The sequence below is a fragment of the Mustela putorius genome, unplaced genomic scaffold (assembly GCF_011764305.1).
Source record: "Mustela putorius furo isolate JIRA1106 unplaced genomic scaffold, ASM1176430v1.1 tig00003850_pilon_pilon_pilon, whole genome shotgun sequence".
Taxonomy (NCBI): Eukaryota; Metazoa; Chordata; class Mammalia; order Carnivora; family Mustelidae; genus Mustela; species Mustela putorius.
This window is the reverse complement of record NW_025422002.1, coordinates 5,895,323-5,910,361: the sequence shown is the minus strand read 5'-3', so window position 1 is coordinate 5,910,361 and position 15,039 is coordinate 5,895,323. Positions and strand designations below refer to the sequence as shown.

Sequence of the window (15,039 nt, the reverse complement as noted above, 5' to 3'; positions counted from 1 at the left end):
GGACTGAAAAATGAAATCAGGCTTTTCCCATCAGCAATAAGCCTGCAAGGGCCAAAGAGCTTAAAAACAAGGACCAGCTTACCTATTAGGTTACGTGGTAGTTATCTCCCAATTGTGTTAACACTACGGCTCCGGGGTCTTGCTGAAAATATATTTAAGGGAGGTGACAATGTCTGGACAGGATGCTCTAGGACGCTCACCATGGCTGACCGAGGACACTGGTGCTCCCCCTCTCAAGGCTCTTCAGCTGACCCTGTGGCATAGGGACCCTGCCTGACCTTGTCAGGAGGGTTACAAACCCGTAAGGCTTCATCAACACAACCACCAAGAACCCTTACAAAGGGCAGTGTGCTTTTTCCTTTTTTTAAAAGTAGGCTCCACACCCAGTGCAGAGCCCAATATGGGACTTGAACTCACACCCGGAGATTAAGACCTAAGCTGAGATCAAGGGTTAGACCCTTCACCCCAGCACCTCAGGCCAGTGTGCTTTACAACCAGCAGGGTACTTCCCATCGCAGGGTTCCCTCCCTCTCCTTGCTGCAATTCAGTTTTTTAAAAGCCCTGTTAGAATTGCCTGTAACACAAAGGTGGGACACCAAGGTGTCACAGGGGCAGAATCAGCCATCTTCTTCCACATCCCGTCACGACTCAGGTAGCGGTAGGGATGGAAGCCATCGCACTTGAAACCCTCCTGGCTCATGCCTCCCCCAGACCAGTGCATCCCATGCTGACCCCATGCACTATTACCCCCACTTAGCCTGCAAGAGGTCAGGAGAAATGAACCGCCTTGCTAAAATAATGCAGAATGGGTTCCAGAACCTAGAGAGACTCAGATGAATGGCAACAAGAACTGCAAATGAACAAGTCAGTGCCTGGGAGAACGGGGACTGCCGCAGGGAGGAGGGGAGGGACAAGATGAAAACCGCTGCTCTCAGCCACATGGCAAGGACAGTTCAACGGGAGCTACGACGGACAAAAATGGGGCAAGTATTACTCAGGGCTCAGCTGTAAAAAACAAAAACAAAAAAAACAAAACCACAAAATAAAGTTTTTATTTGTCTAGTTTTATAATTTCCTTTAAAGGGTTTCCCCCTTGTGTGTGTGTATACACACACACACACACACACACACACACACATACACACACATATATCTATATGTATATATAGATGAGTATATAAAGGAGAAACAAAATGACAATTCAAAAAAAATCTTTTAATAAAAATTACTCATAAAAATCCTAATAAATTTCAAAGAACAAGATATTTCTTAGTACATTTATAAAAGAACATTTGGTCCTTTTACAAAAAGCTCCCTCTTAATTTAAATACATTTCTTATTTACAGATTAAACATAAAATATCATCTATAGTTGCAAAGCATATTGCACATTACAGAGAGAGAAGCACGTGTGTATCTCAATTGGTTTTCCCAGAGTTTTCCAACTCCAGATTTTTGTGTAAAAACAGATTTACCTTTCTTGTGCATAATAAATAAAAATGCAGCTTGTGTTTTGCTCTTTAAAACTAAAACAAAATACCTTTTAAAAATATTATTTCTCTGCCTCTCAGAAAGAGGGAAAGGGGTATAGTGAATCAGGAAGGTCCACAGGTACTTTTTCCCGGATTCACATCCAAACTCCAGCAGGAACAGAACCCTGAGCCCTGCCACACCTGGGACACACCCAGCCAGCCCACCTTCCCTCTTTCACAAGGGTCCCTGCCCTGCAGGGAAGAGGCACTAGAGAAGGAGCTGGATGTCTGGGAATGGAAAAGGAAAGACCAAGGTTTTCTTCAGAAGTCCCTGTTCAGGTACTCTGGTTAGAGCAATCATTCAGCCCTACCTTTTCACCAGCATTAGATTTGAAAGTGTCAAAAGAGAAAGACCTCTGGAGCCCTACAGAGAGAAGAAAAGGATGTCTGATGTTCAGTCCACAAGATCCAAAGCAAAGAATTACAGTCTGCAATCATTCAAAAAATTGAGCTAAGGAAATGGCTAAGAGGGTATTTTTCTTTGGTGGGGGAGGGGAGAGACGGAAGGGGAGCCACATTCAAGTTCTCGGGTTACACACAGAGCCTCCTCTAAAATTCACCTGCACAGACACCACCCTGGTGCAGAAACACACAATGACTTTAGTGACATGTGCCTGCCCCCCGATCCAGGACAAAGAACCTGGGATAAGGAGACACAGACTAAATTCAGGTAGAAGAGCTAGAACAAACTGCAGGAAAGCACATGAACATAGAAGCTGGTTCCTCACAAAGGCCAGCAGAGCTGGAAGCCAGCCAACACTTCCTCTGTCACCTACTATTCTGGAAAAGGAGCTCCTGAGTCACATCACTGAAAGCAGCAAAGCCCGCCCTGTACCAACTGAGAACCCCGTGGCCTGGCCTAACAGGGCAGCTTTCTGGAAGAGTTTTGCAAAACTGTATACCTCGTGTTGACCAGACTCCAGACACTAACTAACTACCCAGGGGAACTTGAGGACAATGTGGGCTCACAGCTGTTCCAAAGGATGACGTCTATTCACAATCAGGGCAGTCCTGGGGCAAAGCATGAAGCCCAGGAATCTCTTTAGCACTCCCCTCCTTGGCCCTCCCCCACCAGGTATCCTGCAACACAGAACAAAAGAAAACAGCAAAAGCCCTGCAAGATATAACACAGTTGTTGACATTCTGATTTCCAGAAAGAAAACAAGCTTTGAATTTGGCCTCGTTTCATGATTGGCACTAGACAGTATCCTGCCTCTAGCCCTACAGATCCCGGGCAGCCTCCAACTTTAGACGGGGTAGTCTGGAAGGTCAACCACCAGGATTAGTGTGCAGTAATGCCTTCAGCCTCAGTCTCACCAACATGTCAATGCCCAGCAATCAAGGGGGTTTAAGACTTCATACAAAACAGACCTTAGGCCAGCCTATGGCCCCTGGCGTGCGTTAGTGGCCCTGCGGCACAGGTCCCTACTCCTGAGCATAAGAGGGATGGAATGCCAGAGCGGGAGACATGTTAAGGTCCCAGATGAGAAGATGGTGTTGGAATGCTACACATCGATGTTGTCCCAGAAGCTGGAGAGGGAACCCAGCAGGGCCACAAGAGAGAGAACTGTTGCCCTGAGACCCAATTTCTTCCCTGACATACCCTATCCTCCTAAAAGGGACACTTATAGTCCTGACTCGGTATGCCTGGAGAAAAGGTCCAGGGACGCTGTGCCTGTGTGCACGTGGGTATGTCAAATGGAACATTCTGATTTAACCAAGACAAGAACACCTAAAATATGTAGTGTTCTCAAAGAATGTGTTCTGTTCAGGAGATGACACACATGGTTGATAAAGAGAATGCTTCTGAAATGAAGAGCAAAGGTAAAATAGAACATATGACTTTGTTTATAACAATTTGCATAGTAAATATTTAAAAAGACAAGAGGTGAAAATCCCTTTTTCAAAACTCTCTAAGAACTGAATTCTATAACTATTTTAAAAAAAGAAAAAACAAAACAAAACAGTAACACTGAAATTTTCCAAGAAGGAATAAAACTTCTCCCTTTGATTGGTATACAATGGCTCAGACCACATTTCTGGTTTTAAGAAGATGAAGAGGAAATCATTTGAAGTGTGCAAGGAGAGACAGATAAGCATGGTAAGGCTGTGCAAGCAATGACAGGTGAGACCGGAGGTTCTTAGAAGACTTCTACCCTTTGTATCAGGACTCATTTCAACCTCAGACGTTCTATGGAAGCCAGGCTAAGGGTTCACGTCCACCTCTGCTCTGGAGGAGCCTTCAGCCTCAGTTGAAACAGAGATGCTCTGTTCTGGCTAAGAAAATAACAACAAAGAAAGAAGGCAATGTGGCGTAACTTCCTCCTAATGTAGGTTTGCTTAAAGTATCAGGCTGAAAGGCAAGGACTGGCCAAGAATTTTCCAGAATCTTACTGATATTCATCCCTTCCCCCTTTTCACTGTGGTCCCACCCTGTGACAACCCAAAACAAAGCTGCTAAAACCAGAGCAGCAGCTGTGACAAGCAGCAGCCCCAACCAAAATCCTATAAGGCACTAAGCTAAAGCCTGTAGTACAGAAAAACAGCTCAGGGATGCCAGAGAGTCATCTGATCATTTCTTTCTCCCTGACTTAGCTAATTGGCACTGGACAGAGAAAACAAAAACAAAACAAAATTCTAACCCAAACATGGTCAGAATTGAGAATCCTTGGTTAGTAGGTAGGAGAAAGATGGAAGCTCAGACATTCTTGGGTATTTTTCTCTCCCTAAAAGGCACCTGGTTCTGGCACTATGGGAGTTCCTCAGTTAAGTTCAAATTAAATGTAATATACCATCCAAAAGATCTAGTTGTGTGACAACTTAAAAGACTGCCTTTTGAAATTCAGATAAAAGTTATTCATAAGCAATTAACTTGTAACACTGTGACAATTATGTGGGGTGCAAATGAAAAACAGTATGATTTCCCCCACTGTGATCCAAAATCATGGGTGGAAGGAGAGCCTATCATCTAATGAGAGAGAAAGATAACAAAATGCATTAAATAGGGATGAACCTCGGGCCCTTTACACGGAAATTTCGTTCACAGTCCTCTAACAGAGAGGTAGCAATACTGCAGTCACAGCAAGTGCTGGAGACTGGAACACACTTGTTGGATTCCAAAGTGGGAAGCCATGCAAGTCCATCCAAAGATGCCCCATCCACACTGTGCTTATAAAATCAGCATGTCCTAGGAGGCCAACGTCTACGCACCTTCTTACTTCAAATTTTACCATTAAGAAAGCAGGACATTTTATTGAACAGAAGAGAAACTACTGTATGCAAGACTCTGCTAGACGTGTGTGAGGAGTTGGACAGAAACCCCTACACCCTCACAGATGGCCCGACTTCCACCCTCTTCCACTTCAGACTGGATCTCTGCACAGTGTGGTTTCGGCTGCTTCCATCCAATTTCAGATGAGGCCACACAGAGGAAAGTAGATCATATCAAGCCAACCATTTGGTCGATCTGCCGCATGTAGATGCTCTTTAAGGGCAGCGAGTATCTCCTCTCGTCAGGAACACGATTGCACTAGAAAGAAAAAAAGCCCAGGGGAAAAATGTACTCTGAGTTAAAAATCCAAGTATTACTCGCTAAGAGAATACACTGCGGTTTCTCCACCCGGCACTGCAGGAGGCTCAGCAGCATCCCTGGCCTCTCCCGCTAGGTGCCCCCTCCCTCCACTCCCCTAGTCGTGACAACCAAGATTGCCTCCACACATTGCTCAATGTTCTGTGAGGAGGAAACCACCCCCAGCTGAGGACCACTGACGTCATTCAATACCTTCATTTCAGGTGAAGAAATACAGACCCAGGGAGGCTATTCACCCAAGATATTCACCCAACGGGAGAGTAACCAGGACGAAAAACTCATCCCTTGGGTCCTTATCTTAGTCCCCCCAGAATTTCAGAAACACCTGAGCTATCTGAAAATACAGCTGGCTGGGGCACCTGGGTGGCTCAGTCAGTTAAGCATCTGCCTTCGGCCCAGGTAGTGATTCCCAGAGTCTGGGATCGAGCCCCACGTCCGACTCCCTGCTCAGCGGGGAGCCTGCTTCTCCCTCTTCCTCTGCCCTTCCCCCACTTGTGCCTCTCTGTCTCTCCCTCACTCAAATAAATAAAGAAAAATCTTAAAAAAAAAAAGAATCAAAGTATATCTGGACTTTGAACAATGGAGGGGTTGGTGCAGTTGAAAGCCCACACACAGCTTGTGACTCCCTCAGAGCTACTGACGGCCTACTGCTGACTGGAAGCCGTACCAAGAACATCAACAGTCGGTTAACTTGAATTTTGTATGCTGCATGTATTAGACAATATATTCTTACAATAGAGTCGGTTAGAGAGAATAGTGTTATTAAGAAAATCATAAGGAAGAGAAAACGCATTTACAGGACTCCAATGTCTTCATCAAAAAACACCTGCATGCAGATCAGACCTGCATTGCTCAGTGTCAACTGTACTGTGGTTTTTCCTGAGTTTAGAGTTCTTCCCATCCACAGCTAAAACCTAAATGCTTCACAGAACTTTCTTGTTTTAAGGAAAAGCCCCTTTCCCCCGCTCAAAGGAGATGCAAGTTTGAGAACCACAAGTGTTTATCCGCCAACACTTTCCACATACACTCGTGACTACACTCGTGACATGCTTGCCCCCAAAGAAACAGGTTCCCACTGCTCAGCCCCACTACTGAACTCACTAGGCCCCGCTCCTCCTCCTCATGAGATCAAGTCCAACAGGTCCTTCAGCTCATCCCGAACGCTGCCCAGCCATGCACTTGGAGGTCTGGTCCTGCTGCCTGAACAGCCCTTCCTGGAAGCTCCCCCCATCGCTCACAGATCTTCTGAAAAGCCACCTCTGCAATGAAGCCCTCGGTATTCTCCAGGGCAGATCAGCTATGCCCTCCTCTGTGCTTAGGCAGCTCTTCAGGCAGCACCACACTGCCGAACACCCGAGGAGCTGGTCTCCCCACGAGACCCCTTGGATGGACCCACATCACCAGAGCCAGGCACAGGATCGGGTCTAAGAGGAGTGTCTCCTTGCAGTCCGGCTCCTGGCTCCAACATATGACCAGAGGCTCTCTGTGCCTCCCTTTCTCCACACGTAAAATGAGACCAAAGGCACCTACCCTCCTGGGGCCTCTGTGAGAGACTGATGCATATGACCGGTTGGAAAAGGGGCCTGGGCTATGGAAGGCATTATACACAACTGTTATTACTCTTTCTTTACCCCTCTGTTCCTTCCCTTTCCTTCTCAGTTAGGCTGTGTTCACCTAGTCTACACTGCATGGCCTTATGGAGATTTGGGGGACTGAATTCTGCTCTGGTCTGTCAACGTAGTTCACAGACTTGACGATAAAGACCGTCAATGGGACACTGAAGGCCAAGTACTGAAGCACAGCCCGGGACCAAGGGGTGTGTCCCCTAACCAAGGCAGTTTGGAAGGAGGTGGTAGGAATCTTGACAACAGAGGCTTTTTCTGAGCAGAGAGGTGCCATCCAATGCATGTGGGATAACCCAGTTTGATATTTCAATTGACACAGGGTCTCCTTCCCCATTCTCACTTCCAAACCATCCTGACTCAAATCAATCCAACTACCTAGGACTCCTACCAGAAACTCCAGGACTTGTTTCCAAATCTTTCCCAGATTATCAGGGATTATCAGGATGGTTGAGACCTGCTCAGTGAAACCCTGCTTTAAATGAAACCGAGTTCTTCTGCACTTCCAAGAGCATTTCATTAAAAAATCTCAATGACTGATGACTGCTCTTTCTCCCTCTCCTGCTGGTGGGTGATTTGGCTAGATCTCTTCCATCTGTCCGTCCAGATCCACTCTCTGCCCTCCCCCATCCTTCTCTGGCCCCAGGGGTGAACTTAATAGATCATACCAAAAGGTCTCTGTGGCCTCTGACTTCTGGGAAGCATCGCCAATGAGAAGCTCCCACAAAGAAGAGGGCAGAAAGATGGTTAAATCTTTACTCTGCTGCTCCCCTCTTGCAAGCTCACAGGAGCCAGCTCAGAACAAGGCTTCTGCCAGGAACCCCCCACCCCCACATGCCTCTGCCCACCCATGTTCCTGTGACCACGAGCTGCTGCAGTGAGGATGGACAGTGGCACTGCTCCCGTGGGTCCCCACACCCTGACGATATCCACGTCAATGGTCTTTTGTGAACCTCTTCTCCAGTGGTGTAGTCTAAGTGTGCCACTGATTTTCTGGCAGGAACTCTGGATGACAAGTTTGCTTTATTTTTCTCCTCCTCCACATGCCAACCCCCCCCCCCCCACTGGAGAAAGCAACTTACGTTGGAGCTGGAGTTGATGACTTTTAACTCGGGTGACTTAGGCCTGTGCACAGACTTCCCTTCTTGGTCCTGCCCTCCGTCTTCAGAAAAGAATTCCTTCCAGGGTGATTCCCGCAGATGTTTATCCACAGATACAATGTGTCCCTCAGTTGTAAACATGTATTTGGTTCCAGACTTGTGGACTGGATTCTCCTCATCAAATAGCTAGTGGGAAAAAAAAAAAAAAAGAACATAAAAGGAAAGGAAATAAAAATTATAAAATTAAAGGAAAAAAAAATAAAAAAGATACAACTGGTAGGTCGAGCAAATTTGGAACAAACTTGGTCAAATGTATCCCAGACTACTCAGGGAGTAGAATTTGCCAGGTCCTCAAGCTTTTGAGTGACTAATGGGTGAAAAGGTGATTCCCAACTCTGGCTGCAAACCAGAACCACCGGTTTCATTTAAATCCAAGTACCTGAGTTTCCCCAACCCCATCTCACCCGCTCAGACCTAAAGACTCAGAAATCCCAGGGCTGAGACCCAAACTTGCTACTAAAGCTCTCTAGATGACCCCATGTGCTCCCCTGAGAGTTCTGGCACTAGAGTTCTAGAACTACCCCACTTCACACATGCAGGCCCCACGTTATAAAATGCTGGAAGAGAGGAAGCAGATCCTTCATCCTTCTCCACATCCCAGGGCCTGGCACAGAGCAGACACCTGTGCCACCATCCCACTGATTCCTGTCAGGACACAGGTCAGGCTCCGAGGACAGAGGGCAGTGCTTTCCTTCAACAGGAGGAATGTGGCAGGAGCATCCAGAAAGAACACCTAACTGAATATAGGACAGGTCAGTGGGGGAGAAGGCAAGTGTCTAGTAAATGTTAAATGAGTGAACATTTTTTTTTTTTTTTTAAATTTTTTTTTTTTTTTTTAAGATTTTATTTATTTATTTGACAGAGAGAGATCACAAGTAGGCAGAGAGGCAGGCAGAGAGAGAGGAGGAAGCAGGCTCCCTACTGAGCAGAGAGCCCGATGCGGGGCTCGATCCCAGGACCCTGAGATCATGACCTGAGCCGAAGGCAGCGGCTTAACCCACTGAGCCACCCAGGCGCCCCATAAATGAGTGAACATTTAAAACAGAAATCTTGTGATGGAAGAAACCTCAGTCACCTGAAGTACTGTACAGATGAGGAAAAACAAGACTTGGCATACCTTGTCTGTGTTTCCACAGCTAACTGGGGAAGAATGTGGTAGGCCTGCGTTTTCTGGCCCCAGACCCTATGTTCTTTCCTCTAGAACTGCCTAGAAGGTCTCCTTCATTTGCTCTAGAATTCACCCTGCGATCATCCCAGGCACCAAGGGCTGCTGAACGGGACGCATGCAGGACTCCTGACAGCCTGCAGTGTCCAGCCTGCACACCCCTCCCCACCACCAAAGCACTGAGAGGGAGGCCTAGGCCCCCACAGGGATCTGACAGCAGGCCAGCCACCTTCCCGTGGGCATGCCTCCCCTGCAGTCTCCTGTGAAGTCACACCACTTCACACTGGGGATTCCAAACCCTGGCTTTACAGAAGCACAAGCCACTTGCCAGAATTACAGACTCTTGAGCCCATTTCTGAAGATCTGGTTCAAGAGGGCTGTAATTTTAACAAGGGCCCTAGGGTGATTCTGATCCAGCTGGCCCCCGGACCTGAGAACTGGGGACCTCAATAACAGCCTGTCACTACTGCTATCCTCCCTTTGAGTCTCAGCCTCCACCCTGCTTTCCCAGGAGGAAGCCCTGCCCCTCTGCGCCTTGAGGAAGCATCCTGCTGTACACAGCCATGTGGAGTACGGCCGCACAGAGGGTGGGCGAGTAGCTGTGTGCACACGCCACAGAGACCGGGTGTGCACGCTGCAGAGCAGGGGAGCGTAGCTGCGCGCACACGCCACAGAGACCGGGTGTGCACGCTGCAGAGCAGGGGAGCGGAAAGAGCACTGCAGCAGTCAAGACCAGGACTGAAGCCTCAGCTCTGCCCTACAGTCACCCCGAAAACCCAGGCAAGTCACCTGACATCTCCATGTAGACAGCAGCTCCCAGAAGGGGAAGAACAAATGTTGACAAATGATCCCTTCAAGGTTTCCTCTAGCGCCCACGACTCTGTCTCTCTCCACACACCTGAGAGCCCAATGGGCTGGGGTCTCGGCCCAACTCACAAGCATCAGAAGATGCAGGAGTTGAAAACACTGCTCTCTTACTCAGAGACACCTTCCCCGACCACCACAACTCATGTGCACGGCTCCTCTAGGAACCATGACCAGGACTTCATACCAGTTGTAATCCAAAGTTCCTTTGTTTACTTATCGATGCCTCCCCAACAATGTTAGAAACCACCACAGACGACAGCACTACGCTCTTGTTTTGAGAGCACTGCGTCCCTGGGCCAGCACATGTCCAGCACAGAGCCGTGCCTGGGGAATACATGCTAGATGGGAGACCAAATGAATGCACGCTCTGAGCACTAATAAACGTTTCTTGGGTTAACCTTCGAACACACATACCAGATACAAGTATTTACAGGTCTCACTGAGAAAGAAGCTCTCCATCCGGTCCTCTTTGGATTTGTCTATGACGTGATGCAACGTTGCATAACCACACCTATAAAACAAGTTTCCAGTTAGTCCTGTCTCTGCTCCTTCCTATCTGCTTACTAATTTAAGAAATGGAAATAGTCTATTAATAGAATAATCACCAAATTACCAAATGCTATATGAAAAACAAATTAGGTTAGGTTTAAGAGCTATCCTTTTTCAGCCTAGACTATTTGCAAATTTATGAAAAAGCTGTTTGGCTGCTACATCAACAGGTTAGTTATACGGGAAAGGGAAGGAAGGGGGCGCTGGTGCAGGATATTTGCCAAGTACTTAATATGACACCAAGAAAATGACTGGCAACGAATTCAGAACTAATTGAAATTTTCTGTCCTAGTATCTGTAGAATTGACTTAACATTGGCTAGCCTAAAATACTATTTTGTAAGAAAAAAGATATACTGCTAGGCGAAAAAAAGTCACAAAATTGAAATATATATGTATAAATGCATATTATATATAAAATATATGAAAATGATCATAAGTATATAAACTTAAATGTTGACTATTGATTGTGGTTCTCTACACATGGAGATTACAATGATAATACTCTACCTCCATACTTCTTCTGTATTCCCTAAACTTTCTAGTACATGTATTATTTGTACAACTAGGAAAAATAAGTGACTTAAAAAGGACATACACAATCTGCTGGAACCTTAGAGGAAAAAAAAGGTGAAAAAAAAAGCAATTCCCACTATAACGGACAGTCCTGTTACACAAAAAGTAAGCAATTTCCCTACAGAATTAACATTAATGATCTGTTCTATAAATTAAAGTGCAAAATAGAGTACTTCCCCGGAACAACTGAAAATAAATCAAAAGTGGCCAACAGAAAAAGGAAGGAACTTAGAAAACTAACTTGACTTTTGTGTACTTTTCCAGACTCTGCAGAATATCCATTCCTACATGGAGGTAGAAGGGATTCTTGGTTGCCTAGAGAGAACATGAGAGAATGTGATCCAGCAAGGGCCTGGAAAACATGCCATCAACACACATCACGGTGACACAGGATTCTCCCGAGGAGGTGAGTCATTGGCCAAAGGCAGGCACAACGCCCAGCTCACGTTACCTTGAAGGGTTACAAATGGTAAAGAACAACGGTGTTCCGTCAGTTCCTGTCAAAGTACCTGTACCACCTGTTTAACCGTGACCAGGGCTGAGACAATCCACTCCAGCGTAGAACAACATTGTGCTCTGGCTCTCTTGATCCCCACCATGATCCAAAATGAAATAATGCCTCACTGAGGGTACCACATGTGAGAACAAATCTCGTTTCTCTCTTGCCTCAGAACTCTCTAGAAACTCAAGATGCAGACCCAAGGATGCAAGACTTGGCCCCCATTCCACTTACAGCCTTTTGAGTTAAAGCAAAGAGGAACAGGAAGATTTTCAAACAGGAGGCCCCCACACTTTGCTCTCCAACTGCCCTACGAACTCAGCCCTCGGGGTTGCTTGCTCAGCTGTCACACGCTCTTGCATGGTTTCACTAGGACACCAATTCTCTGACAAGACGAGACCGGTACCCCACCAACAGTTTAAAAGCTGGGGGTCATCCTGAATTCCCACTAGTGCCCGCCTGCAGCAGCCAATGCCAGCTCCTGTGTCTGAGGGTAGCGGGCTGTGTGGGCAGAGAGCACAGGGTGTGGCATCCGAAGGCAGAGATGGGAAGCCCAAGGGTTCTCCCACTTCTAAGAAAATAGTCAGTGGGAGGAAGAAGCTGAAAATAGGAAAGAAGAAGTGACCGAAATGGAAAGGTACAAACGCAAAGGCAATGGACTTAAGCTTAAGAGGAGGGCTCAGGCAGCACCAGCCATGGAGCCCGGAGCGCGGAGCCAGGCTATCCACACAGCTCGAAGAAGCAAACGCGGAGGCTATCTATAACCTCTTCCGAGAGGTTATCTCAAACTCAGGAAGTTTCTCTTTACACGTGAGGCCTAGGACCCGTTGGACCCTTTTTCATCTAGAAGCAAATGGCATGATTCAGTGTTAATTTTTTCTTTACTAAATCGAAACCACAATACTAAGCCTACTATGAGGACGCCTAACAATAAGCATCTTCTTGTGCGGGCCTGCCCCCTGCAGGCATCTGTCTCAGGTCCACCGAGGTACACTGAAGGCCGGCTTTGCACAAAGCTGCTGTATCTGTGAATGGGTGTAGGCTCTCCGTGTGAATGGATGGCACGCGCAGAGGTATAAATATCTGCCTTCGACGGCGGGGGAGGCTTCACAGCTAAAGCAGCAATCCCTCTGGCATTATATTCCATGCAAAAATGAACACTATACATTTTTTTTTAAAGCGTTAAACAAAAACAGACATTCAGATGAATCCCAGATGATTTCCTTTACCCAGAAAAGGAATTCCTTTGGTCTGAATAATGATTACACAGATCAGGGTTCCACAGGGCATGAGGAGAGGGCCATATATCAAAAAAGAGTTCTTTGGCCAAATAAATCTAGAAAACATAGAGTACTAAGTCTTCTTTCATATTTAAGGATATGAGAGAAAGGCCTATGGTCCAGGCAGAATGGGCTTTGCGGAAGGTAAGGTTCAACAACTCCATATGTGACTGTAGACACTTCTCTGTCCTGTGGAACCAGGAATCATACTCAGTACCAACCAACCTATGGTTAGGCGGCCCCCATATCGGAGTCAATGGGAAACCCCACAGTTCTATACCCATCAGCCAGTGTCCACTAAACACCAACTGCTACAGGTCCTGCTGGCATTTAAACACAGAATCCAGTACCTGGTAGAGAAGATACGTAGACTCCACTAACTCGGGTCTCAGTGGGTAGAAGAGCACATCGGGGGCCTGGAGCTGCCAGTTGTACCTCTCAGGGAGGGCCCCGTAGCGTTTCCAGATGGCGTAGTAAAAGGCATGGAGGCAGATGGCATCTTCCACATCTCCTATCAGAACCTAAGGAGAAGACGCTTTTCTCAAGTGGCAACACGTGACACAAAGGCCCTGGGCTCTCCCTGTCCCCCAGTTCTTATCCAACCTGGCTGGAGACAAAACCAACCCAAAAGTAGCAACCCGGAAAAAAGGATGCCCTCCCTAACAGACCATCCATGCCAAACCTGTGCCAACTGCATAGGACAAGAGGTTAACTGTACTTGGGAGCCAAGAATAAACAATAAGAGACAGATGATCCAAAAATCACATATGGTTACTTTCAGCCTTGGTTTTGCACTTATTTAGTCTGGCTCTGTTCAGGATCGGGAGGACTCATCTCACAAAAAGAATAATCAAGACATACTGCGTGGCTACCCTCCCAAATCCGGACGAGCCTGGGAATGCTCTGGTATCATAACAGAGAACAGAGCCACAGAAACCCTTGACAATGATCGCATTCTCCCGGCAAACACGGTGCTGAGTACCTGCAGTCCGGGGAAGAAGGCCTGCAGAGAGTCGATCCAAGTGTTCATCAGCTGCCCGCTGAACATGTTCACGTTCACATATAGCGGCGGGTCTCCTTCTCCTTCGTTACAGGCTTCCCGACTAACAGGCCAAGCAGAGCGGGCAGAGGTGAGGGGGAAGATCACTGACAGCCCTCCAGCCCTACTCCTCCCGCAGCCCCTGCTGCTTTAACCTCAGTGGCATCCACATGAATATTTTCTCCTGACTCATTCTTTTCAACCTTTGAAGAAAAACTGCCTCTACCTGTGGACACCAGACTCTAGCAAAAGGTAAAAGAGAATAAAAGTTCTGACTTAGCCATTGTAACTGATCAGGGATTTCACTATGTTTTGCGGAAAGCACTTGGACACTCCGGCTTATGAATATTGCCACATAATGTATCTAGCAGAGTCTTTGCTGGATTTGACCTGAGTGGAAAATCCTGGTTACTTCTACATTAAAAAAAAAAAAAAAAAAAGAAGAAGTCTCTTCTCTAATAAGGTTCTACACCAGGAGCCTGAAGGAATCCATCAGGATGCTTGGGGATTATAGGTTGGAACTTTAAAAAGCAAAAATGGGGATGCCTGGATGGCTCAGTCGGTTAAGGGTCTGCCTTTGGCTCAGGTCATGATTCCAGGGTCCTGGGATCCAGCCCCGCACTGGGCTCCTTGCTCAGCTTCTCCCTCTCACTCTGCCGCTCCCCATGCTTGAGCTCTCTCACTCCGTCAAATAAATAAATAAATCTTAAAAATAAAATAAATAAATAAATAAAAAGCAAAAATGACTGAACCCTGCCCAAATGGCCTCCTACTGAAACATAGCACTCACAAAAGGGGTTCCTACAACAGCTAACCTAGAAATGGGTCCAAGAAAATCCCAACAAGCAGAAACTCGGTAGCTACCACCTGCATTAGATATTTAATATACAAAAGCATACAAAGAAAGACCTAAGGAAGTGAGAGGACATCGGGGTTAGAAGCCACTGTAGCTTTCAATGGCACTTCTCTCCTGCCCTCCTGATTGTATAATTGGGTAGTAGCAAATTATGCTCTTTCAAACAATGGGGGTGGGGGGTGTGTGTTAATTGTCCTTTCTCTCATTAGCTATAAAGACCAATCCAAACAATTCTTTGGCAAGTAAAAGAACCAAAATAAACTCAGTAATAGTCCTGTATTACAGCTCTATCTGCCATTAAAGCCAC

The 15,039-nt window shown here is 46.6% G+C and overlaps 1 protein-coding gene across 1 annotated transcript in view; it reads right to left on the bottom strand.

Annotated features, from left to right (window-relative positions):
• Positions 1–1,194: 1,194 nt before the first annotated feature.
• The window catches only part of EDEM1 (ER degradation enhancing alpha-mannosidase like protein 1), a 28,989-nt gene continuing 15,144 nt past the window's right edge, over positions 1,195–15,039 (bottom strand). Inside the window, exons 7-12 of the mRNA XM_004738688.3 lie at positions 13,820–13,940; positions 13,188–13,358; positions 11,300–11,373; positions 10,349–10,445; positions 7,825–8,028; positions 1,195–5,060 (exon numbers count right to left, since the gene is read on the bottom strand). Coding sequence (XP_004738745.3) covers positions 4,971–5,060; positions 7,825–8,028; positions 10,349–10,445; positions 11,300–11,373; positions 13,188–13,358; positions 13,820–13,940 — 757 coding nt within the window. The 3' untranslated portion in view covers positions 1,195–4,970. The remainder of the gene's footprint in view (positions 5,061–7,824; positions 8,029–10,348; positions 10,446–11,299; positions 11,374–13,187; positions 13,359–13,819; positions 13,941–15,039) is intronic.